Consider the following 26,565-nt stretch of genomic DNA (forward strand, 5'->3'; position numbering starts at 1 on the left):
TTGAAGGAGCTGCCTGTAGTTTGAGATGGGGTCCCTCCAGCTTTCTCGGGCCATTGAAGACGAAGGAAGAAAAGAAACCTGTGACTATCACGTTGAGGGAAGAACAATGGAAATTGTTGAGTGAACTCTTATCTTCTGCATGCAAAACATACTGCTAATTACAGATAGTGGCGAATACAAAAGTGTAAGATAAGAATCCTGCTTTCTAGCTCCTTTCCAATTCAGCGAGGAGCTCTGACGTTTTAAAAATTAAGAATAAAGAACCAAATTATGTTTGATAATTAGGACAAATAATGATTGTTAATTAAATACTTTCAGAAAGAGGGAGAAATGAAAAGAAGAAATTAACATGGAACTCAGTAGAATGCCAGAGAGGAGGAAGCAGGTGCCCCCGAGCAGAGTAGCAGATTGAGACACAGTGGTATTCCTCTTCTTGGCTTGGTTGGCTCTAACAACGATCGAGGCAGTTCTGTGTGTTTTCAGCTGTGGGCACAAATGCAGCATTCCTTTCTAAGTACTTGTTCTGCATAGGATACAGGAAACTCAGCCTCCATAATCCTGTATTCATCTAGATTTGTTGGTTGACGTCTAGTGACTTTTCTGGGAGTTGTGGAGTGGACTGTCAGGCCCACAAGGGCAGGGGTGTTTTTCTTGTGGTTTTCCAAGTTCCTGGAACACTGCCTGGCACGTTGTGGCCTCTCGGTTAGAACATGAGAATTAGTTAAGTTTCAGTAAAATGGGGCTCTGCAAGCAGACCTGTTAAGTCTCATAGTCAGCTGTCAATCTGCTGTCCAGGCCTTTGATATATTAGCATTTTCTTTTTCTTCTGATGAGCTCGGATAAGGAAAGCAGCAGAGGTCTGGCAAGGTGGTAAGGGTTTACTAGAAACTGGAACTGTGGATAGGAGGAGTGACACATTTGAGAGGAGTATGAGAAATTCAGTTTTGGAAGTACTGAGTGTGAAGTACCCCACGTGGTCTAGGTGAGCATGTGGGTGAGCGGTTGGGCTCAGCACGTCCTTTACATAGAGATTGTAGCCGAAGCCGTGAGTGCAGGCAAAACTGGCTGAGGAACAAGGGCCACCACTCCCGGAGCTCCTAGAATAGCCCTGTCATTGCCCTTCACACTGATTCCATTTCCTCCTCTCAGTCTTGCTAAATGCGTACTCCTGTTTCCCATTGCGTAGTTGAGAACACTGAGCTTTAGCACGATGAGCTCTTTTTCCTGGGTCACATAGCAGGTGAGGGTGAGAGCTGGGCTTTGCTTCTGGACCCATCTGCTCCCGAGTATCAGCTGGCGGCAGGTGACGCTGAAACGTACAGGAAAAGGAAGACTGAGCAAAGGCCACCGGGTATATTTTTCTAGGAATCATTGGTAACCTGCAAGCGTGCTCTTACTAGAAACCTGATGTAGCGACAGAGTACAGATTGCAAAGAATTAAGGAATAAATGAGTGGAAAATTTTATAAAAAATGGAAGCGATAAGTTAGGACTATTGTTCTGAAGAAGTTGCAAGGAGAGCAAGAAATAGGGCGGTAAGGTGACTTTATAGATCAAAGAGGACTTGGGAGAGTGCGGGAGTTTTGCTATGATTTTTATTTTGTTTTAGGATTTCATTCATGCATGCATTCATTTATTTCAACAAGTATTTATTGGTTGCCTGTTCTCTGCCAGGTTTAGCGGGGAGATATAGGGGGGCAACAGTCCAAAGTTCTTGCTGTCATGGAGCAGGAGGAGGTGAGAGTGGGTGTCAAGAAACACAATCTGGAAACCAGTATCTGGATAAATTCTATACAAAGAGCTAACAGTAGAGCCTAACATGACATAGTGTGTCTGTATGGAAGTCTCAGATTGTATGATAGAAAAGGGCTGCTTTAGAGATGTTCTCTGAGAATCTGAAAGATAAGAATATAGCCCATCAGCAGGAAGAGAGTTAGTTCAGGCATTGAGAATAGATAATGCCAAAGCCTTAAGTTGGGACTAAGTTTGACATACTGGATGGAGGGCAGTGAACACCGGGGCAGGTAGTATGAGATCAGAGAGGTAAGCAGAACTCAGATGTTGTGGGACTTTGTAAATTGCGGTAAAGAATATGGATCTTTATTTTAAGTGAAATGAGAAGTTGATACTTGAAGAGATTTATGCAGGTTAATTATACATGATCCAATTTCTGTCTTAAAATGAGCACCCTGGTTGTTGTGTGGACAATACATTAATGGAGGGTGGGGGCAGGTGAAAGCAGAAGACCAGTTCATAAGTTGTTGCTCTTATTCACACAAGAGATCATGGTGGCTTGAACTAAAGTCCTGGTAGTAATAGAGGTGGGGAGAACCGATTAGACTGGGGAAGTGTTTTGGGGGAGGATTTAACCAGCCCCGCTGATGGATGAGATGTGGGGTTTCAGTCAAAGAGAGGAATCACCGTGATTTCAGGATCTGGGCATGAACAACCGGGCAGATGAATGGGCAGTATTCGAGGGAGACATAAGCATGGTTACACACTGAAATGAAGGATCCATTGGAAGGAGCAGGACTGAAGTTTGCAAGGGAAAGAATTCGTGCCATAGCAAGGTGCCAGTGGAGATGGGCACACATTGCGGAGCTGATTTGAGACAGAAGTGTAGGAGTTGGCCTTACACAGCAGAGGGAAAGAGACAAGACAGAAATTTCAAGATGAAAAGGAAGTTAAAAGCAAAATTGGATGGCCTTGAATTTTAATAAAATATTAGACCTATTACTATATTCAGTTATAAACAGCTCAACTACATACTAATTGTTTTATGTTCTGCGTATTAACTTTCTAATTTAACCTTAATTTTTATCATTGTATAACCTGTCACTTTGTGCATATATAATTTTTTTTTCTTTTGGCAGGTTGTAAGCTCTACAAATGGAGAGTTGAACACAGATGACCCTACCGCAGGACGTTCCAATGCACCCATTACAGCCCCTACGGAAGTGGAAGTGATGGATGAGACCAAGTATGTATTTGTTTGACTTCTTTTAGTAGCTTTTTGTGCTTCAGCTGTGAATGTTTGAGACTTATAGTCATGTACAATTATTCCAGGAAATTTTTTTCAGGGAATAGGTGCATGCACAACAAGTGATATTTTCAGTTATTTTAATCACTGAGTTTAAAATAGTGCTATTTCAGTAAATATTTTATAATACAAAAATATTCATTTAAGAACTATGCTCAGTTTCTTACTTAGAATTAACAGCATATTTTTGGCTTTTTATTTGTAGGAGTATTGATGCATGAAAATTATTTCTGTAGGGTAGATGCTCAGTTTTTTTTCTTTGTAAGCATAAGAATAAATAATTATTAATTTTATAGTATCCTGCATGTATTCGTATTAGTTTTAAAGTAGTTTTTCTGTGAATGTAAATGATAATGCTGCTTGGAAAAAAAAAGTAAGCATGAAAAACAATGATAATTTCAATGTGGGCTATTTCTGATGATTTCTCCCTCTCTCTCTCCCTCCCTCCCTCTCCTTCCCGCTCCCACCCACCCGTTCCCACTCTCTCACTTTCCTTGTATTTTTCTTTTTGTGTGTGTGTATAGCTGCCAGAAAGTGTTGAACATGTGGTGAGTTTTCAAGTGTAGGCAGGCAGAAATAGCTCCCTTGATTGTAATTTCAGAGATTTAGCATCATTTTGCAAACGAAATTACAATTGGTCAAAGTTGTTCAAAATATTTGGTGTCATTTACAGTAGGTCTGAAAAGCAAGAAATAATTGTTTGAGGAGCTCTTTTGCCTGCTGCAACTTTTTTTTTTGTTCAAGTGACATAGATTTGGGGGCACTTTTTAATTGAGTAGTTGATAACACCCACTCTGCTTGTGCTTGTGCGTTTGTTCTGTAACACAGAGGCTTCATTTGCTATTTTAAATAGAAAGACAGGATTTTGAGTTTTAAGCTCTTTTTTTTCCAGTTCAAAAAACTATTAAATACACATAGCAGATCCTTCACCCCCACCCACCCCAAGAGCATCACTAAGAGAGTATTTCATTGGCTAATTGTATTGCCGTTGAGTACACATGGAATACGCTGATACATGTATGATTAACTATAGTGAGAGAGTGCTATGGAAGTCCTCATCTGAATAGTTCCTGCTCATTGCAGATTTATGAAAAATATATTCCTGTTAAGTCGAGTTAATGTGGGATTTAAACTCTTCTCTGATCTTTGCCTCTAGTTGTAATGCCGTGTTTCATATGTTCCTCTCAGTTTCAGGACAAATCTTGAGTGAGCCTGGGAGTGAATAAGGAAAGTTGCTTAGATTAGCAAGTTTTGGAACATTCTACTCCTGTCCAAAAGGAGCCTTACATGAATTCCAAAATAATGCTCATTTGCTGGTTGCAAGATGAGGAGACTTTTGTTGGGGATATTTCTTTTTCAAGAGCAGTGATCAAGTATCCATTTTTATCACTTTGGCTATGGAATTTATTGACAGTATGACCTAGTGGATTTGAGGATGTAGTGAATCAGCTACATACTTGTGCATTTTTACATCAAGAACAAATACCACCATCGATGTTTGCTTGTGCAGTCGTAAGTGGAGTTCTGAAAGTGGTGTGGCCGAGTGGGGCACACAGGTCCTGTGCGTCCAGCATGGGTCGTAGAATCCTGCTTCTACAGCTTAGGGTGCCTTCTTCAAGCTTGTTTCTTTCTCTCTAAACTGAGGCTCATAATAACTGCTTCGCAGGTCACTGAGGAAATTAACTATGATAAAGCACTGCTTTTTTGTCTGGCCCATGGCAGGTCCTCAGGAGCTATTCCCACCCTGTTTATTTCCTGGGGGCCAGCCACCTCTCCCATCTTTGTTCTCCTCAGCCTTGTCCCTCCAGCAGGTGTCCCCTGTTTTTCCTTCCACACCCATACTCTTCACTGAGACTTGGTGTTCTGTGTCCACTTCGTCCTAGACACCTGCTTTGAGCCAAATCGATTCCCCTTTCCCATGTTTTCAGTCACTACTTACACCGCTTGGGTTTTAGCAATAATCTGAACCCACCCCAGCCCTTAAGTAGATGGCTCACCAGTAGGGAAGATGGCGGTGTATTAACACACGTTCATGGATGCGGTTTCAAATTTGATAGTGGTGATGGATGTAAAACTCTTTGAATGTATTAAAAACCACTGAATTGTATACTTTAAAAAGCATGCATTTTATGATGATTTGAATTATATTTTAATAGAGCTGTTATTTTTTTAAATATGGAGAGCAGCCCATAATTTCGGTAAAGCCTGACTCCAGATGGGTTACAGAAATCCTCTGACCTTCCCTGCCTCTTCACTGGTTAAAGACTTCCAGCACGTCACATTTGGTTTCCCTTTAATCAGGGTGACTCTTACATTCCTGCAAGTTTGTTATTGCATTTCTCATACCTTCTTAGATTGTGGTGAGGGACTGTGAGTGTGATTTTTTCCTAAATTGCATCTTCTCTCTCCCACCCTTTTATAGGTCTATAGGAACCCGCCAAGAATTCCCTTTCAAAATGTTTCCAACTCCCTCTCTTTCTTCTCACCTGTGATTGGCGGAGGCCCCTCTCACCCACCCCCTTAATTATAATGTATTTCACATTGGACATTTTAGAGGCTCAGGCTTCCTAGAATAGTACCTTATAGGCCCTGATCTATAATTTCCAAGTGACGCAAAATATTCTGTTGTCCTGCATTTAAAATGGCTCATCCATTAATGAGATTTTGCCTTCTTCACTGTGGCTGAGAATTTTCTTTTTGTTCAAGACAGGTGATACAAGTGGTATCACCCTCATCATTCCTTCCAGGAATTTAGGAAAACAAGGCTTCCTTTGGTTTAGTTACTGAGTTTTTAAGTAGTATGTAATTATCTTTTCTCACCTTTATTTCTCTTTGTGTTCGCTTTCGAACATTGCTGAACAGTTACCATGCATTTGGTAACATGATGATTACGAAGATAAGTCAAGGCCCCTGTGCTCCCTTAGAAAAAATAGCAAGTACACCAGTAACTTTTACATAGTGGTCCTCAGTCCTGGCTTCCAATCACAAGCATCTGGGGAGTTTCAAAAATATGCTAACACCTAGGCTGTGCTATTAGAGTTTCCAATTTAATTGTTCTGTGGTGGGGGTCTGGTTGACGATACATATTTTTTTAAGATTTTATTTATTTATTAGAGTGCGAGCATGAGCAGGGCGGGGAGGGGCACAGGGAGAAGGAGAGGGAGAGGGAAAGCAGGCTCCCCGCTGAGCCAGGAGCCCGATGTGGGACTTGATCCCAGGCCTCTGGGATCATGACCTGAGCCAAAGGCAGACGCTTAACCAACTGAGCCACCCAGGCACCCCTGGTTGACAGTATTTTTAAAAAGCTTGTAAGGTGATTCTGAGGAGCACCCAGGATTGAGAATCATTGGTCTAATACCAGGTATTACAGGATTAGCTCATAGGATACAGTGTGACTGGATTTAAGAGACTGGAATGTGCTCTTCCAGCTGGAAGATCAGAGGCATCTTCACGGGTAAGGGTACATTTGCCCTGGTTCTTCAAGATAAGCAGGCTTGGCAAAGGAGTTGGGTGCAGGAGTCCGAGAGAGGAGGCTGAGCAACATGTGGAGCAAGGACAGAGTGAGGCAGGTGTGAGAAGTGACCCATTCGTGTATAGCGTGTGCAAATGCATCCTGGTGGGAGCTGAGATAGTCTAAGTGCCCAGTCTCAAAGGCCCTTAGTAGCCAGGTGAAAACAACAAAAAAAAGACATGATCCTTTCTCAACACAAGCAAGCAAGCTGTGGGTTTTAAGCCAAGAAATGGTATAATCAGATTGAGCCTTGAGACAATTAGTTTGGCAACACTTTTGAGGCTTATGTCATTTCCTGGGGTTCATTAGATTACACAAAATCTATCCGTCCTCCCCTTCTCTCCCTTCTGTAGTACAGACTGCCTGGAAAGGCAGCTTGATGCGAAATGACACTAAGAGGAGAGGGAAATAGATCGGAACCAAATTTGTAAGAGCTGTGTGTGTGGACCCAATGCCTTAGACTGTGGGAGAACCAGTGGTGAGATTTAAAAGGCGGAGTTGGCAAGGTCATATCTTGGTGGGGGCAAGTTGGGATGGCGCATTGGAGAGAGGAAGACACTTAGCTGGACGTTTGTTAAGAGGCTCTTAGCAGTGGGGGAGGCCAGAAGTTCTGAAGTAAGCCAGCATTAGAGGATGGGACAACTTTGAAAGTCGTTTCAGACTTGAGGGACTAATTGCATGTGGATGGCGAGGAAGAAATTGAGGATGAGGTTGGATCTGCGGGTTCCCAGTTGGAGTAGTTATGTGGATAGTCTTGGGCTTCTATCTAAACTCTTCTTGCTTGACTGATCAGTTCCGCATTTTTCACACCAAGAGGTCCGGAGATAAGAAATTATGTTTTCATGTATCGATTTGAAGGGGGCAAATCCTTTGTCAAAGAATTAAAGATAGATACCTTAAAAGCTGTTTTCTGTATACTCATCAACCTAGATAAGGAGAGGCGAGGCTCGGGAGTCCTGAGTGGGTAGGGCCTAGCCGCTGTGAAGCAGTCTTTCAGCCAAAGGCAAAGCCAGTGAGTCTTTTCAGAGAAGACAGACAGGAACTTCATGTCCAGACAGAGACCCGTGTGTCAGTTTCAGGTAGATGGCAGAAGGAAGGCTAAGACCTGCATCCAGGAAGATAGTCAAATCCTAGAGGCAGGAAAAGGCCACGAATGGAAGGGAAGTGGTGCAGTGTCACTAGCAAAGCCTCGGCCCTTCTCCTGTGTGTTTTCTACGTAGTTGAGGACTTGGATCCATTATGATCTCCTGTTTACCACCTTAACAGTTTTTACAGCAACAGCCCTCAAGATCATCAGAAGCAGGGTTTAACCATTTATTTTGAAAGAATTTAAGAGTAGAGCTGTGGTGGAATGCCCGGGTGGCTCAGTCGGTTGAGCATCTGCCTTTGGCTCAGGTCATGATATCAGGGTCCTGGGGTCAAGCCCCATGTCGGGGTCCCTGCCCAGCGGGGAGCCTGCTTCTCCCTCTCCCTCTACCCCTCCCCCTGCTTGTGTGCTCTCTCTCTCTCACTCTCTCTTTCAAATAAATAAATAAAATCTTAAAAAAAAAAAAGAGTAGAGCTGTGCCTTCAAAGCTTTTGGGCTAGCTACGGAATCCTGTCAGAGGCATGGACATGACTTGTGAGCGCATACTGGCTTACTGGAACCACACAGGCATAAGCAAGAAAGAAAAGCATTGACAAGAACATGATTTAAAAGTCTGGTAATCTTAATCAGTTACCCCAGGGCTGTCAGTAGTCTAGATCTGAAGAGACCCCAAATGAGGCATCAACTAACGAATAAGTAAATATCGCCACTGAGCAGCTTGGAAAAAAATGGGTTTAAAAATTTTAAAGGTGTGGTAATTTTCTAAGATCAGGTAGTTGAATATAGTGATCACCTCACCTGTGGGAACTTCGTCTGTGCTCATTCCTGCACTATTTGCTATTATTTGCTGTTACTGTTATCAGTAACTTTTGTTCCTGTTCGACTTGCAGCAAGTGTCAGAATTACATTGTTTCCTTTTATACCTTGCTCGCACTCTTGTCAGTTGATAGCATGGTGGCCCCTCAGTATCTGAGGTCCTCAGCTCACAGCTTCTGGGACAAGGACTCACTGGAAATGGAGAAGCCGGAGGGGGAGGCCAGGCAGGTGCACGTAGGCAGAGCAGGGCTTCTTGGGTTTAGACTCCTGTAAGAATCTGATGCAAACCGATTTTCTCCAGGGAAGCTTCCACAGGCACTCAAATCTGCATTTTGTGAGATTTCACTAGGGCCTGTGGGCCCTGGGGTAAGAACTCTAGCTTTAGAACATGGTGTAGAATTTTGACTAGGTTCTTACTCTAGGGGTTGCACTTATGAGGAAAGTCACTCATTTATTCAATAAATACTAAATGAGTACCAACTCTGTGCCCATTTGTGGGATGTATCTGGACAAGCCCTTATGAAGCTTACATTCTGTGTGGAGGCAGATAATCAGTAAATAAATAAGATAAATTCAGATTAGTCTGAGGACCGAGAGGAGTATAAAATAGTCATGTGACAGAGTGGCCATATGGGAGCCACTCTGTTTTAGATGGAGGGTAGTTGATGGGAGACCTAATTTCTTAATCACAGACTGTAAATCAGCTGCTTTGTAATGAGTTTTAAGAAACCAGCCACAGGTTAAATATCAATTTTCTTCTTTTTATAACTATACTCTATTTTGAGAGCATCTCTCCTTTAGTTGGATGCGTTCCTATTGCCTAGAGCAATGCTGTCCTCTGGTGGTAGTCAGTTTAATAGCATGCCAGCTTCCCTGGCAAATCGGTTTCAAGGGTATACTCTATTTGGTGGGATTTATTTCTAACAAATAGATGCCTTTTTTTTAGATTGCTTTTTAATTTAAAAGGCCTCTACAGTTATGATTCATCTGAAAGTTTCATTTAATCTCAAGTAAATGCTTGGATTGGTTTTCTGTGTTAAATAATACATAATTGAAGAAAAGATGACATAAAGAATAGGAAGGACTCTGCTGTCTTGAGCTGGAAAGCAGATTGATGATACTAGAAAAATAAGCCAGACAAGGTAAATTGCTAATACAAGTGTGGAAAATCTGGAACTTGTTGATCAAAACATGTATTACATTAAACCCCCGTTCCAAAAGGCTTATTAAAACACTTTTTAACAAACACTTACTAAAACACCTTTTCAGCAGAAAAATCTTAAAAGATTGTAGTTTGGAATTTGAAGAGACAAATGATAGTATTTGGAAACAGTGAACATTATTAATATAACTTTATGTTAAATAATAGGTCTCCATTGAAATGTGATCATATTCTTAAATTTAATATTCTAAATATTTGGTTTTTACAATATGAACGTTTTATGACTTTTCTAAGTCCTTTATTGGAAGGTTTTCTTTTTTTTTTGAATAATGGTTTTCATCTCTTAGAATCTGAGTTAAATAATTTTTTTCATTGTTTTATTTTAGAAAATTTATATAACAGATTTGAGAAAGTATTTAGGTAGCTGACAGTTACAAATAAAGTTGACTTATTTTTATAAATACAGGAAAAATTGATTGTATCCAGAATCATCCTTTATAGAGGTAGCTCTTTTCAAGGCCCCTGTTGGGTAATTTGTTTCTGGTTGCTCTGGTGGTCACCTCAATAAAAGTAAAATTCATAAAGATTGATAGCTGCCCAGATTTTCAGTTGAGTCTGTAGCAGCTGACATATATAGGTTTGAATTATTCACACTCCATGGTCTAATCATTATGTGCTGTTTGGGGTTAAAAAATCCAGTTGTGTAATTTGGTTTTGAATGCCCCATAGTGATTTCATAGTCATGGCATAAATCACAGTAAATGGTCTGAAATTATTTTTGACTAACGATAATGTGGGTGGAGAGATTGTGTAATTGAGCTGGGACAGTATGGGTTTCTGTTTATATTTCTTTCACAGAAAGACATAAAAGATAATCTAGCAATTATTTCATCTTCCACAATCTTTTGCTGGAGAGGACACTTAAAGCTAGGTGGTCTCCATTATGCTTAGCTTGAAATGACTTGTTTAATAGCCTTCTTTGCAGGCAGGCTGGTAAGAATTAGAGGAACATCGTTATAAGGTCACATTCTGTACGAGCTTTGAATTGGCAGCATTTTGTTGATTGAATCACCATGCATATAGATATTTTTTTAATTACAAAACAGGATTTACATATTTACATAAGCACACACACTAGGCTTCGATGGAAAAGACAAAAGAGCCTCTGTGTGTCGCCTGTCTTCTTGATACTTTGATAGATGGACTTACCTTTAAATGTGGAAGGGGAAAAGAGCCAGACCTGTTTTTGAAGGAATGCCAGACTTTTAGAATAGATATATGCATGTGGGTTTGTATTTTTTTGTGAGTTTCTGCTCAGTGATTCTCCTCTGTGAGTTGGCACCAGCCTCAGCATCACTCCCGACATGCTGCATGTGTTTCATCTTCTCATGACTAGGGGAGAACTTAATGTGGAAAAAACCAGGTCTCTCAGGCATCATCTCTAGATTTTTTTTTTTTTTTTTACTTAGGAATGAAACTCCGAATGCTTTTCCCTCATAGACTGCAAGACTGAATCACCTTGATTATGCTATTTTAAATGTTAAGCACAATTTTTACTTTCATTAACTTAGGATCTGTTTGACCTTAACTTTTTTTTTTTTAAGATTTTATTTATTTATTTGACAGAGAGAGGGAACACAAGCAGGGCGAGTGGGAGAGGGAGAAGCAGGCTTCCCGCAGAGCAGGGAGCCCTATGCGGGGCTTGATCCCAGGACCCTGGGACCATGACCTGAGTGGAAGGCAGACGCTTAACGACTGAACCACCCGGGCGCACCCAGTTTGACCTTAACTCTTAAAGAATTAAAAAGTGCCAGTATTGACATGTTAGTTAATGCATTTTCTCTCTTCCAGTTTGTAAATGTGGTGGAAAATGTTTGTTGAAGAGTCTATTTGGGCTTTCTCTTTTTCTTTCTGGAATCTCATCCTTGGTGAAAATCAGTTCCTCAGTATTAGGATAATTATTGCTTTTCTAACAATGACTTTAATAATCATATGTAAATATCAGGAAGAAAGGGAGAGAATGCATAAGATGAATTTTATAAAAGCATGCCCCTGCCATAGGTTAATGAGTATTCAAAATAAAATACAGTGGGTCAGTGAGGATTCAGAATTCCACACCTCCTCATTTAGTCTTGGTGCAAAGCCTTTTCAATTTAGTGGCTCCTTGTAATGTTGCATAGAATGTTTGGCTGTCTTCATAAAAGGCATGTTGATGAAACTGTAGTAATAACTCTGCCCTAGGTTCACTAATACATACGCTTCACTGGCATGTTCACTGTGTATCTTGCATTAGCCTGTTGCTTTTTACGACCATTGAAATTAATATGCTAAGCTCAGTCTTTACTTTGTGACCCTTTAGTACCTTTATAATACAAGAAGTGTTTCCCTCCATCTGCAGGTGCTGCTGTTTTTTCAAACGAAGGAAAAGGAAAACCATACAGCGTCACAAATGATTCTGGACACAGACAGATCATGGGGAGTTACTTACGTGTTCATCTGCTGTCTTGTGATTAAAATCATCTCTGTAGTGACCACATATATTTCCAAGGACTCACTCTTAGAAACAAAATGTCATACTTTCATACTTCATTTTGTGGTTGTCTTACATTCATATTTTTTTCTAATTTAACTTTTATGGAAGCTTTAAAGTTTTGTCCAAACATGAGTGCTTTGCCCATCAATGAATGGAATGGACCAAGGAGGTGGTACTGACGGATACATTTCTAAAGACATTTTTCAGAAGCTCTCCTCCTGTTGTAGAAAGCAGTACAGTATCTTCAGTGTCAAACAGTTACATGCCTAATCTGTTTTTTTTTTTTTTTATAACTTCTGTAAGAGCATAATCAAGCAGGAATTTTCTCCCCAGTGGATAATGCAACAGAGAAGACGCAGTTGCCCAAATATGTAAAAGAAGTTATTTTGTGAGAAGTTCATTTCCCTGTGTGACATCCGCATTGATTTCAGTATTACTGATGGTACTGCTAGTCATGAGTCATATTAACAATTCTCTCTGTGAAATCATGGTACAGTCACTGCCCAGAGGTACTGAGGAAAAAGCTCTATGGGTTCGGCAGACGGTAGTGGTCAAACAAATCACCAGTAGCGTGCTAGATAGGAGCTCTGCTTTTGTGGCACCACGACGTGAAGTACAGTGTTGCTGAAGTGGCAAAAGCGCCTTTAAAAAAAAAATGCAAAATATTTGTATAATGTAACTTTATGCTTCCAGATAATAATGTATGTTAGACAGCAAGAAATGAATACTTTGAGAAATTAAATATGTTGGAGTTTTTTTTTTTTTTAAATACACTAAGGAGAAGAAATAAATGTGAATCTCATTGCATTGTGTAAGGTTGAAGTCTGAGGAGATCCCACTGAAACCTGCTGAATGATTACATTCTCCCTTAAGCAGAAAATTTTGGATGTGCCATGCAGTGGTGTCTGTTTATTAATTATTTGCTCTTTGATAAAAAAAAAAATAAGGACCCCCAGCAATAAAAACTGGGTCACTCTATTGCCCTCTGTGCACATTAGTCTCTTGTATTCAACTTTGCTGGTTCTCTGAAATTTTCCTACTTTTTAGTATAATTTTGATGATTGAAAACTATTTTGGAAAGGATGGGTCAGGTGCTTTGCCTCCATAGTCTTTTGAAGTGCCTGCATATGAACAAAGTAACAGTTCTGTAAAAAAGGAAACCCATTCCACTTTTTAAGTATGCTTTGTTTTAAGCCATAAAGACACAGGTGTACTTTAGTCGCATTCTACTAGCCAGATTCTTCAAGAAGAGTTAAGACATAAAGACTGGCTAGAACAAGAATGATGTTTTTCAAATCTCATCTTCACCTTTCATGTAGAAGATTGCTACTTACTCTTTCCATGAAGCCCTTTCTTTGTCTTTAAGTGCATGCCTTCCGGCGTGCTTATTTATTTTTATTGTCTCAAGGTAACATTTAAAATGTGTAATTAAAGTAAATAAATTACATTTTTGACTTCATTATTGCATTTACAGGGATTTAATTGTACTTGGTAATTTATTTTTTCTTATTAGCCAAAAGTTCAGCGTGTTGTTTTTGACAAATTAGGCGCCCATATGAATACTGCAAATCAGGACATTGTTTATCATTGTTGCTCTGAATCGTCTGAATGATCTTTTCAAGTTCTTGATTTTAAAGGCCCACGCTCAGCCTAGAAGACATTTGCTGTATAATTTGGTCAACAGTTTCCATTCTGTCTATTTGTATACTGTCATGATGTCTTAAACGACAGGAGTTACATACTGAGTTTTTATTTTTTGTTTGCCTTGAGCAAGGTAGATGGATGTTTTGGCCATTATAATGTGAAACCACTTTTTTCTTTACAGTATTTGACCAAATTTATGTGTCTATGATATTTGTAAATACATGCGATATCTGTATTTCTTATCATAAGCCTATTTAGTTTTATTCTCAGTAGGGTTTTTGGACTGTACAGTGTTTATATGATCTGAACTCCTTATACATAAGAAGGTGTGTATATTAATCCAACTATGGACTTAAAATATTTTAAAAGTATAAATACCCTTATTTGCTGCAAAGACCAGTGTGTAGACATTTGCTTTTTAGCAATATTTTTAAGTGCTCCATTTTAATGCCAAGGAATAAGTCTTTTGGCAACACAAACTGGTCAATAATAGGTAATGCAGGTATGTTCAGGTTAAGCCAACAATGTTTTGCATTTTTATGCTTCTTTTCTGTCAACACTAATGAAGTCAACATTGCCTGAATGTCTGAATAATGAAACACATCCCTGTTTAAAAGTATGTAACTGAAAAAGAAATAAAAAATAAAGGTAGTTTTTTTAAACTCGCTTTTTCCCCCTTCCTCTAATCACGGGTGAAGTGATGCTACTCATAATAACCTAAGGTAGGAATTTTAAAAATCCGGTTCATTTAGTTTTGTGTATGTGAGAAGCCGAGCTAAAGGAAGACGCTTTTGTGTTTTGTGTTTCTGTTTGGATTTTGCTTTGTGGGAGCCCCAGCATAAAGCGTGCATACCTGGAACTATCTGACCTTTCCTTCAAGAAAAAACCTTTACACTTCCCTGAACCATTTAATAGAGCAATTAAAACTAATGCCACCAATAAAGCAAGGAAAAGAAATAATCATTTTATTCCTTTTAAAAAATGAAGTCATAACTTGTGTGTGCACAGAAATGAAACGTGATTAATCACTTTTTTTTTAAAGATTTTATTTATTTATTCATGAAAGACAGAGAGAGAGAGAGGCAGAGGGAGAAGCAGGCTCCCAAGGAGCAGGGAACCCATTGTGGGACTCGATCCCAGGACCCTGGGATCATGACCTGAGCCGAAGGCAGACGCTCAACCATCTGAGCCACCCAGGCGCCCGATTAATCACTTTTCATTGAATGACTTTACCATTGCAGATGGAGAGCATGTATCTGGGACAGACTCTCACAGCTTATCCTGTGCCAGGTGCTCTCAGGGGAGTTTCCCAAAATGGTATTAATAATGCTGTGCTTACTGAAAGATGGTCCAGGTAAGGTAAGGCGAAGCAGCACCACTGACACCAGCATTCAGAGGCGGTAGACCTGGAGATGAAACATAACAGTCAAAAGGCCCGATGTAGAAAACTCTGATTTAAGATGGGGATTCAGTCGGAACGACAGTGCAGCTGCATCAGCCAGCACCCTCTGAATTGTGAGTGGCTTACACAGTGGGGGTGTACGTTACTGTGTCTCACTGACAAGGCCAGTGGAAGGGCCGGCTTCCGACGTGCTTGATCCTGGTGTAGACTCAGGATCTCCCTGTGTCTCTCTTTTGCTTCCTCCTGGGCTGTTTTCATTGCCAGGGACACTTCTTCTGTGTGATAGTGAAGTGGCCACCCAGCAGCTTCCGACTTCTGCCTTCTTCGTAACCTCAGCCAAAACGAAGAGCAGTTCCTCTCAGCAGTCCTAACAAAATCCTCAGACTGACATTTATTGCTTCCTCGGTTCACAGGCCCACCCCTGAGCCAATTACTGTGGCCAAGGGAATGCTGTTTTCCCACCTTCAGAGGACACACTGGACTGAGACATGAGGTACGAGGTGTGTTAGCCAAGAGGAAGTGAGGGCATGATTACCAGAAGTCAAAGCAAACTGACACTGCCGGGGCAACATCCATAGGTGGCCATCGTCTTGATGAGAGAAACAGGAGAGAGCCGAAAGGCAAACCTAATCATTTTAAAGTAAAAAATGTTATTATTACTGGACTTTTAGTAGTCTGAATATGTTATTAGAAATTATATATAGCAAGTGAATACATTTGAAAAATGTTCTAGACTCAGGTAAAAAACGGAGAGGTCCTCTACCTTCTTTGGTGTGTTTTTGTTTTTGTGGAGCGTTACAGGTGTTTGTGATAGAGCTGGGTTAGTAGAGTAAAAAGCTGATTTTTCTGCAAGAGTACAAATAAGTGGAGTTACAAAGCTTGGCTGATGTTCAGAATAACTAGTTTCCCCTCTGCCTAAATCTTATACAGACCCACATGTTATTTTCTTAGGAAATTTACTTAATGAGAATGTGTGGATCATAACCAAGGGAAGAACTACATATTATCAGGTTGTATTGCTGGGATATAAAAATGCTTTTGCTAGAAAGAGCAGTTGTTCACAGGAAGGTTCACCATATTGCAACTGTATTCAAATGGAAAAACTGGTCTAGACAGAAGGTTGGCAAACTTTTTGTGGGCCAAGAGGCAAAACTGAGGCTCTTAAATACTTGTGTAACTAGAAAGAAAACAAATTTCCACTAATTTTTATTAATGGAATCCAAATTATATATTAATGCCTGAGTACAATTTAAAAAAAATACAAGTCTAGTAATGATAAAATTGAATTATTTTGAGGGGATAATATTGCACATAGCTGGGGTTTGAAATCCATGGCAAATGTTCATCTGTTACACTGATTGGTAATGTGACTACATATTTCATCTTCGAGAATGTCTTCCCGCAGATAGATACTACCAGATACTGTTATCAGTCCTTACATGTATGATTTTCATTGAACATATTTATCATTTGGAGGGTACTTACAGAATTCCATTAGATTCCACTCGATATTTGCTCTTTGGTATATCATTTCTTTGCAGGTATAATCACTTCCAATTGAAGGCTAAGTAAATATTCCTCAGTTGTACAATTACGTGGATTTTGAGATCCCAAAGTCCAGCTGGAACTGTGGTTGAGTTTGGAAGATAGATGCACTGCAAATTTGTGTGGGAATGGAGCTCTTGTTCCCTTTGAACTTGACCATGTGGGAAGTTGTGTAAAGCAGCTTGACATTACTCATGATTTAAACATGAGTTGTAACCGTATTGACTTTGCTGCAGTGTAAGTTTCACATTATAAGTGCTGTTCTGCCTTGTAATTTTAAGTTGAATTTATTAAGAAACATGATCAAATCTGCAGCACAAGCAGAATTCAGGGTTCATCTATAATAGGCAGAGGTGATTCTCATTTAGCAAATTCGCAGTCTTAGTCCTGAGCTGAAAAAAAAAAAATGCAGTAACACTTTACCTCTGCCCTCAAACTGCTGTATGGTTGGGCCGGTCAGGATCCTCAGTTTCTATTTCTGATACAACTTCACAGAAGTGATGATGGCTAAGACCATAAGGGTGAAGGAAATACACCATTGACTACGAGTTCAATAACCTGACAGATTCAGGTATATTCCACAAAATACCTGCTGACAAGTAATACAGAGTATAAACATTGACTTTAAACATCTTACATTTTGACCAGCTTTGTAGGTTTGTCCAGTATCTTTCTCCACTCCACGCGTTTTTAACCACCATCTGTTGCACCACACCTTAGCAGGTTCCACTTCATTCTGCACTGAATTGGTGTTTTCTCAAGTTCCTTGAAAATATTCCTTAAAATGGTTGTTCGTGAGAGGCTCTTCCTAAAGACTAATTCTCGAGACCCTTCAAGCTCAGCACTGACTTCTCTACTAAACAGAATCTGGGCAGTATCGCTAATGTCTGTTGGCTCATCAAAAGCTAAGGAGAGCTACTTGGAATTATTTACCTTGCTTTTTATTTGACTGTTGGTGTCTTCGAGTCTTCAAGCACCCGTCCTTGCTAAAAAGCTAGTCTTCGACAAATTCATTTTCTCTGCGCACACTTTCTGGCTGCTGCAGTCAAATACAATTAACCTTAAGTCACCATCAGCAAATAGCTCTGCTTGGCTAACAGCCCCTTGTTCTCACTTTTGTGTGTGTGTGAAAGAATTCTACTGCGATGAGATACTCTGTTGTAAGTTTTCTACCTGTTCTGACTGTTGCTTTCCTGTGAGCTGGGGATATTGTGATGAGTGCTTAGTCTGGTAAAGTCACAATAAATTGTATTCTTTTCACATAGCTAGAGTGTCATTGCGTAATAAACACGATGCTTTGCCATATAATTGTATAACATGATCCACATTCCACTGTGCCTTAAAAGTGCTATACTTAAAATTCACTTTACTTTTTTTTACATGATTAATATGCACTTGTAGTTAAAAAATAGTAAAATATCTAAGTGACAATATGTGTGGCACTTGAAATGCTGTTGAATTATAAGTGCATCATTGAGATTTGGAGTGTGCTGAACGGCAGTGTGTAGCAACGTGAATGCCACAGATGGTCTCTGTCACACTTACTCACCTCAGCCATAGACACTATGTAAATGAATGAGCTTGGCTGTGTTACAATAAAACTTTATTCATGGACAGTGAAATTTGAATTTCCTACAATTCTTACGTGTCATGAAATACTCTTTTTTTTTTTCTCAGCCTTTTATTAATGTGAATACCATTCTTAGCTCTTGGACCAAATAAAAGCAGGAGGTGGGCTGGATTTGACTTGCAGACCGTAGTTGGCCAACCTTGGTTCTAGTCCACATTGGATGGATTTGGATATTTGAAGTAAGTTATTTTGGTACCTGATTGAGTGTCACTGCCTACCAAAAGATAACTTACCCTCCCTTTGTAAAAGGAAGGGCCATTTTTAAATAGCATCAAGAATTATGATAATGGTAAAGAAAATAACACCACAGTGCATATGGGAGTTGGAAATAAAGCCAGTAAGGTATCTGGCTCCCATACGAAGTTAGATGTTGAAGCAGGAAAGAGCCTGAATTTTGAGATCAGACAGATTTAATTTGGTTCTCACTTCTTCACTTAACTTGTAAGAACAACGGCAAAGTTATTTGACTTCTTGGCATCACTGTCCTCCCCTGAAATTGCGGATAATGCCTTCTCTGGAGCGTGGCTCTGAGGGTTAGCGATAATATTTATAATCACTCAATTCAAGGTACCTTTTACCATTCCCCTTATAATAAAGTAGAGTTTAAAACTGAGCAACACCTTGACTTCTCATGCAGAGAGTGTGCTTCTGCTCCGAGACAAGAATAAGGCCTGGTATTTATCAAACTTTGTCTTGGATGGAAGCCATCATTCCTATCTGTTGAGAAATATTTGTACCTGATCCTGTCACATTGCACCATTAGCTATCTTGCCTTCCTTAATGGCAATGATAAATTCAAAGCCATCAATTCTATACCTTTATTGATAAAAATGTCAAACTGCAGAGAGCCAGGGCCAGACTCTGTGTCGAGTCCCTGTATCCTAGCTGAAGGTCAGTATCAATTAATTGAGCCAATACCACAATCTCTATAAGCGTTCAAATGTATGACAATCCTCCGCATTACTACCATCAGCTTCTTACAGATGCTTTGTGGAAATCCAGGGGAACAATCTAGTTTATTTCCTTGGCCGTTTCCATTATCCCATCAAAAAAAAAGGGAACTGGATTTAGTCTGATAGGACTTATTCTAGTGATTCCTTGTGTATTGCTAACAATCACCATTTCTATTTCTAATATTACAAATTGCCTTTTAACTAATTCAGTCTAATCTTACTTTGAATCAACATTATTTATCAATCTGTAAGCTACATGATCCATCTTTTAATTTTTTTTAAATAAAAATTTCATTTCCCATCTCTCTTCTATCTTGCTCCATTTTATCACCCTCACGGTCTTTCAGTATGAAATCCATCCAGGTCTGGATACTCAGTTTTCCTTTTTAAATATCTGTACCTGTGATGGGCTTCATTTCCTTCTTGCCATATCTCCCCCCGCCCTAACTTTCCTGGCTGAAGGTTGTTCTTGATTTAAAAAAAAAAAAAAAAAGGATACTAGAAAAAAACTGCAATAAGCTAAGCCTATATTCTCTTTGTCATCACCCTGTAGCCTATTCTCTTCATCTGGCTCGACACACAGTTTACAGAACACTTTTTTTGTTGGCTTTAGTGTTTTTTTTAAAAGAAATCTTCAACTAATTCCTCAACTCAGATTTTACCTTTTTTCATATTCATTGGCTATGCACACAGTTTCAGCTCTTGCATGTATGCTTTTAAAAGCTGAGCTTGTCAGAAGAGACTTTTTTTTTCTTTTGGCAAGCTTATTCCTTTTTTCCTTATCAGGATCATTTTTAATAGCAGAGCTAGAATCACAGTCTTGAGCTCCCTTCGTGAGGTATCAAAGATCTTAACATGAGTTGCTCACATTCTCTCCAGGTGCTTGACACTTCCACTTTATCACTCAATTCCTTCTTGCTGGTCATTTTTGTGGTCTAGAGTAGATTTTTGCTATCTCTACTTCCTGGGAGATTAGCTTTCTGGCATGGAAAAAATTGTCAGATGTTCTGCTTTTAGAAAAAAAAGGTTCTGTGGACATTTGGAGTTCTCTATCAACTGCTAAAATGTATTCATGTATTTAAATTGTGAGTATTATACACAAAAGATAAAGTTTTCCTAAATTTGATGTTAACCAAAATGAAAACAAGGAAAATGCACATAACTCTATTGCTTCTGATCTTGCTAGTGGAAGAAGAAAATAATGGAAAATAATTAAGTAGGACAGAAAATTAACTTGATTACTCTGTTATATACTTACTATTGATTAAAAATATACCTTTAAAATTTCATTTTATCTCAGAAAAAAACAAATTTTATGTTTTAGTGAGCTAAGGTCTGAGTCACTGAGACAAGTAAGTTTTGTATATATGTCAATTCACATAAGAAATTTCCTCCTCGGGAGAGAATTAGATTTTACTTACCTCTTTCCATCTTTTGTGCTTCAATAATATACTTAGAGTCAATAACACAGTGTGTGGTGCTAAATAAAGGTAATACATTTAGGGGTCAAAAAGAATATGAATGCAGATAAGTAGTGCTCTCAATTGCTAATCTAAAAGTGTTCTTCCTACTAGTCATTTTGTCATTGTAAGGATACTATTCTCGGATTTAAAAAAAAATCCTGAAAATAGGCCAACTCTTGTAGGTTTCTTCTATGTGAACATAGATGTATAATTCTTTCTATCTATCTATCTATCTATCTATCTATCTATCTATCTATCTATCTATCTATCTACCTACCTACCTACCTACCTACCTATCATTGAGAGCAAATTCACATTGCAAAAATTTATCATTTTGAACATTTTAAATAGTACAGTTTTGTGGAATTAAGTATATTCACAGTGTTGTGCAACCAACACCACTACTTAATTCCAGGACATTTTCATCACCCTAAAAAGAAACCCCGTACCCACTATGCTGTCACTTTCCATGTCCCCTGATACCAGCCTCTGGCAACCTCTCTCCTACTTGCGGTCTCTATTGACTTACCTACTCTGGACATTTCATCTAAGTGAAATCACTCAACCTTTTGAAAATAGTTCTTTCCCTCAGCATCATGGCTTCAAGCTTTATCCGTGTGGTAGCATGTATCAGTACTTTATTCCTAATTTATGCCTAGTAACATTTCATCATGTGATCATTTCTGTTGATTTTATTGCATCTCAGCCCCGGAATCCCTATACTACACATGTTACTGAAGGTAGTGGCTCTTCTCTCTGTAAGGGTAGCCCCCTTAGGAGATGATGGGTTGTTAACTTGCGGAAAGTTCTCAAGAGACTTCTTTTTGGATTTCTACACCCAAATGGCAATGATGACCTGCACTCCTCTTTACTTGCCTTCACCAAGTTGAATGTACCATCATCATATGCCTTAACAATGCAGCTTTCTTCTGCAAATGTTTTCAGGACAAAAAGACATGGGTGAATGAGTACGTCATTTTCATGTGAGCTACATTGTAGGCCTTAATTTCTTTCTGGCTCAGATTAAGTTCATGTGAAATTATGGCTTCAAGTTTACTTTGGGAGTCCTGACACCTAAGGAGGTATCACCACAAGGACATGACAAAGCTCTGCCTTGTGACTGGGATCTGTTCTCATTAAGTACCTGTGAACTGATTAGGAAAATTAAATATTTGTGTTAAATTGGGCCACACAAGAGTTATTTTGGCTGTGATACTTGTATTTGGGGGCCTCAGCTATACCAAATATTTTTCACAGTTCTTTCTAATTGTGTCTTGAAATCACAGCATCTATCTCAAGTAAAGGAGATCAGATTTGATACTGAAGTGAATTCTATAGTTCCATAATTTTCTAAACCATATTTTGTTTTTTAGAGTAGATGTAATGAATATAATCCTTCTGTTTTCACAACCTGGTATTAAGATATTAGGCCATGGACTCTAAAATTAGCTCTTTGAAAAATGATATATTAGAGCAGTATAATATTACTCTGGCTCCATGCATCTTTTATAATTAACCAAGTATTTCATGACTTAGGTTAACCAGTCCATTGTTACTGTAGTCCTGGGTCCCAAGAAGTGAAGCTCAGCACCCAGCTTGTCTGGCTACCTGTGCTCCTTGGAGCTTCTAAGTATCCTTTTATTAATTCAAATAGCAATATATGCCAGTGATGGAAACCCATAGAGTACAGATGTTTGTGCAGGGAAAGGGAAGTCTCCTTCTGATGCCAAATGAGCAGTTTACCAGACTGCCTCTCCAGAGGCAACCCGTGTTAAGTTTATTGCCTATCCTGAATAGAAATGTTCTATGCACGTGTAAACTTTATACATATTTTATATCGTATATATATAAAATGTATATATATGTATGTATACACATTTACACAAACATATCATATATCTCATATTTCTCTGTATAAGTAGACACATACTGGACATATTGTTTTGTCCCTTGCTTTTTTATTTAAAAATAGATCCTAGAAATTATTTCATATTAGCATAAGGACTACTTGTCAGCATATAGGTAAGTTGGACAGATTTCCAGAATTGGAATTGCTGGGTCAAAGAATATATATGGGGTGCTAGGTGGCTCAGTTGATTAAGTGTCCGACTCTTGGTTTTGGCTCAGGTCCTGATTTCATGGATCATGGGATCAAGCCCCGTATCAGGTTCCACGTTCAGTGGGGAGTCTGCTTAAAGATTTTCTTCCTCTGCTCCTCCCCTACTCTGCACATTCACTCCCCCTCTCTTTCTCTCTCAAATAAATAAATCATAAAAAAAAAAAACAACCCCAACTGTGTATATTTACAACTTTTAAAAATTTTTTATCTACTTGAATTTATTTTGATAGGAGTGAGATAGGCATCAGCCTGATCGATTTCCAGATGGGTGCCAGTTTTCCCCAACACTCTCTTTTGGGGAAATCTTTTTCTACTGCTCCAAAATATATGTTTTTTATCATATTCTAAATTTCATATATATATATTCCATGTGTGTGTGTATAAATGGACTGTATTCTGTCCAATCACCTAATTTTTTCAGCTTTTTAATTACCATAGCTTTGTAATATGTTTTAATTTCAAATTAGGTTAGTTACCTACATTTGCATGTTTACTTTTTCTTTTTAATGGTTGAATATTTTTTAGCGAGGTTAAATTTGTTGAGGTATATAATGTGATACTAGTTTCAGATGTTCAACATAGTTATTCAATATCTGTATACACTACAAAGTGATTACTACAAGAAGTTTACTTACTATTCATCACCATACAGTTGACCCTTGCGTGTGTACACCTTTGAATTCATTTTTTTTAGTGTAAAAAAATAATTCTTTATGAGGTTTCTTTTTCTGGACTCACTTAATTTATGGGTTGATTTGATGGAGATTTAAAATAAGTTGAGTCTTATGTAATAACAGGGTATGCATATTATTTTAATTTACCTGGTCGCATTATTTTTTGTATCTTTAAAGTGTTTCCCTTTATATACTAAAATAAGATTATCTCCATTGCTCCATTTTCCAGCTTTAAACAATATCTAGTGATAATCTTGCTAAATTAGAAAAAAATCTATGGCTTATATTTCCTTATACCGTATTCGTTCCTTCTTCTTCCTCTGAGTATTCATTAGATTTTTTTCAACACGTTCATGATGTATAACATCTGTATTCTTTTCTTTGACCAAAGTTTCCACAGTTTTAAAATCTGAATGGAATCAATTTACTTCACTAGTCCTTCGGCTGTGATTTTTCAAGTTATTCTTGAGTCCCGTCACATTTGAGAATTTATGTTATTTGCCTTTATTTGTGAAAAATAGCTTGGTAGGTAATAAAATTTCTGCATCAGCCTTTTGCCGCTGGGCTATCTAGCCCTGCCTCATTGTCTTCTGGTGATGGAAGAAGCTCCATGGAAAGTGGACTCAGTTCCTTTTGCACTCCACCCCCCAGAGGAGACTTGATGGGTTTGCCTGGTGCTCATAGTATCTTTTGAGTTCATCTTTGAAATTTTGGGGTTGATTTTTTTGTCAGTTTTAGAGGAGAAAAATACACCTTTTTTTCCCCTTTTTTTTCTAGTGAGAGAGAGAGGTGTAGGGGAGAGGGAGAGAGTGAATCTCAAGTAGGCTCCATGCCCACTGTGGAGCCTGACATGGGGCTCGATCTCATGACCCTAAGATCATGACCTGAGCTGAGATCAAGAGTTGGAGGCTCAACTGACTGAGTCATCCAGGTGCCCCCAAAATATACCTTTTCAAACTTTTATTTCAGGAAAACATTTTTTTTTCTTTTTTTCTCTTTTAGCCAGCTTCTTATTTGTTTTGTTTCCTTTTTCAGCAACATCGATTATTCCTGTCTTGGAACTCTTTTGTCTGTTTGTCATTTTCTTTCATTTTCTCTTTCCTCTTTGTGCATTGTTTTCTCTTTTTCATTTTATTTTGCTCAGTGTTATCAGTGTGGTTCTCCCTATTCATGACTTTGTTTTCAGTCATGTTAGGGCTCTTTTTTGATGCTTCTTGTGTTTCATACATTTAAATCACAATTTTATTTTTTCTGTTTATTTTATTTCATTAATTTTATATAAAAGCTCCCTATGACCTTCATCTGTGTTTTTATTTGCTTGTTTTGTGACATATATATACGTGTATATATAGTGACATATATATGTGTGTATGTGTTGTATGTGTGTGTATATATTATATAGTATAATACTATTATTATATATATAGTACCATGGCATATATATGCTTTGTGGTATGGTGTTTATGGTACTTGGTTGTCTTCTAAATTTTCTTCTTGAAGTGTTTTTAAATATATTTTAGCATTTTCTCTTGGAATCTCTCTCTCTCTTTTTTTAAAGATATTTATTTATTTATTTGACAGAGAGAGACACAGCAAGAGAGGGAACACAAGCAGGGGGAGTGGGAGAGAGAGAAACGGGCTTCCCGCTGAGCAGGGAGCCTGATGTGGGGCTCGATCCCAGGACCCTGGGATCATGACCTGAGCCGAAGGCAGACGCTTAGCGACTGAGCCACCCAGGTACCCCGGAATATCTCTTTACATATTTCATGTTAGCTTATTTTTAGTAATTATCTCGGAATGAAGGCTTTTAAAAAAAAGGGGAGGGAAAACAGAGTCACTTGGCACGATAAAGAAGAGATGGGCCTTTGAAATAGGAGTGTTGTGAGGAGATGAAAGAGTACTAAGGCAAAATGATAAAACAGCAGAGAGAGATGAATAGGGAACTGGTAGAGCTCAAAAAGAAATGAAAGAGAAAAATAAAACCCTAAGAGAAATCAAGACAACATTAGATGCTGCAAAGAATAGACAGCATGAAAATACAGTCAGTGATGAATAGAACAGGCTTGGGATTCCATTTTGTTTTTAGTGAGCTATCTATTTCTTTGAAGATAAAGTAGAGTGAAGGGCCACAAGAGTGAGCTGGATTAATTAATTGTCTCTGTGGGCTTCACAGGTGAAAGACCAACACCCCTTGTGAGTTGGATTACACCATTATCTTGCAGAACTTCTTGATGTGTCGTACTGAACTTTCCTGTGCCACAGGATTTCTTGCAGACTGATTTCCTGTGTGCATCTCATCACACCAGGTACCGGTTCCTGTCCTCCATCTCTCTTGTCTTTTCTTACCCCAGCGGTAGATTTTTTTTTTTTTTCAGTATGTCACTTTTTCCTTACTTAGCTCCATCCCCCTTGCCACAGCTGGTTGTCAGGTGGGTACAGGGACTCTCCAGTGCTCTGTCATGCCCCCAGTTCTTGCCTTTGCAAGGAAGGAGTTGTTGATTTCACTCCTCATCTGATGACCTCTCTGTAATACTGGAGATTTACAAGCTCCTGTGGCTGCCAGTCAGCCTTCTCTCTCCCTGAGGTCTGACACTCACTGTCCTTGTCACCTCCTAGAAGGGAGAGACTGAGTTAATGACATGATGACACTTTGAGTCAGAAACATTGGAGTCTGAATTTATTTTTACCACATTTTGTTGGCCATGGGAAAGTGCCAGGGAAGCATGAGAGGCAACTCCTTGCTGGGGAAGATGTATTGGCTTGTTGCTCCAGGCACAGACTCTCCCAGTGAAAGACCTGGGTAGTTCTCCTAATGGCTCCATACTTCTCTGTTTCCTGACAGGATCCTGAACAAGGTGAGATGTTAACGGTCTCACATCTATTGGTTGGTTAAGACCTGGAGTTAGGAGTGCTGTCCAAGGTACTCAGTGGCAGACAAATCCCAGAAACAGCTTCCTACTCCCCATCTTATATGAAATGATTAGACC

The 26,565-nt window shown here is 38.9% G+C and overlaps 1 protein-coding gene across 8 annotated transcripts in view; it reads left to right on the forward strand.

Annotated features, from left to right (window-relative positions):
• The window catches only part of CSNK1G3 (casein kinase 1 gamma 3), a 107,299-nt gene extending 92,807 nt beyond the window's left edge, over positions 1-14,492 (forward strand). For 2 of the 8 annotated variants that reach the window (XM_027605455.2, XM_027605457.2), the window contains exons 12-14: positions 2,873-2,979; positions 3,564-3,587; positions 12,014-14,492. In XM_027605455.2, coding sequence (XP_027461256.1) covers positions 2,873-2,979; positions 3,564-3,587; positions 12,014-12,068 — 186 coding nt within the window. In that variant the 3' untranslated portion in view covers positions 12,069-14,492. The remainder of the gene's footprint in view (positions 1-2,872; positions 2,980-3,563; positions 3,588-12,013) is intronic. The other 6 variants (XM_027605461.2, XM_027605460.2, XM_027605459.2 and 3 more) reach the window with 6 other exon arrangements.
• The last annotated feature ends 12,073 nt before the right edge of the window (positions 14,493-26,565 follow it).

The sequence above is a fragment of the Zalophus californianus genome, chromosome 5 (genome assembly GCF_009762305.2).
Source record: "Zalophus californianus isolate mZalCal1 chromosome 5, mZalCal1.pri.v2, whole genome shotgun sequence".
Taxonomy (NCBI): domain Eukaryota; kingdom Metazoa; phylum Chordata; class Mammalia; order Carnivora; family Otariidae; genus Zalophus; species Zalophus californianus.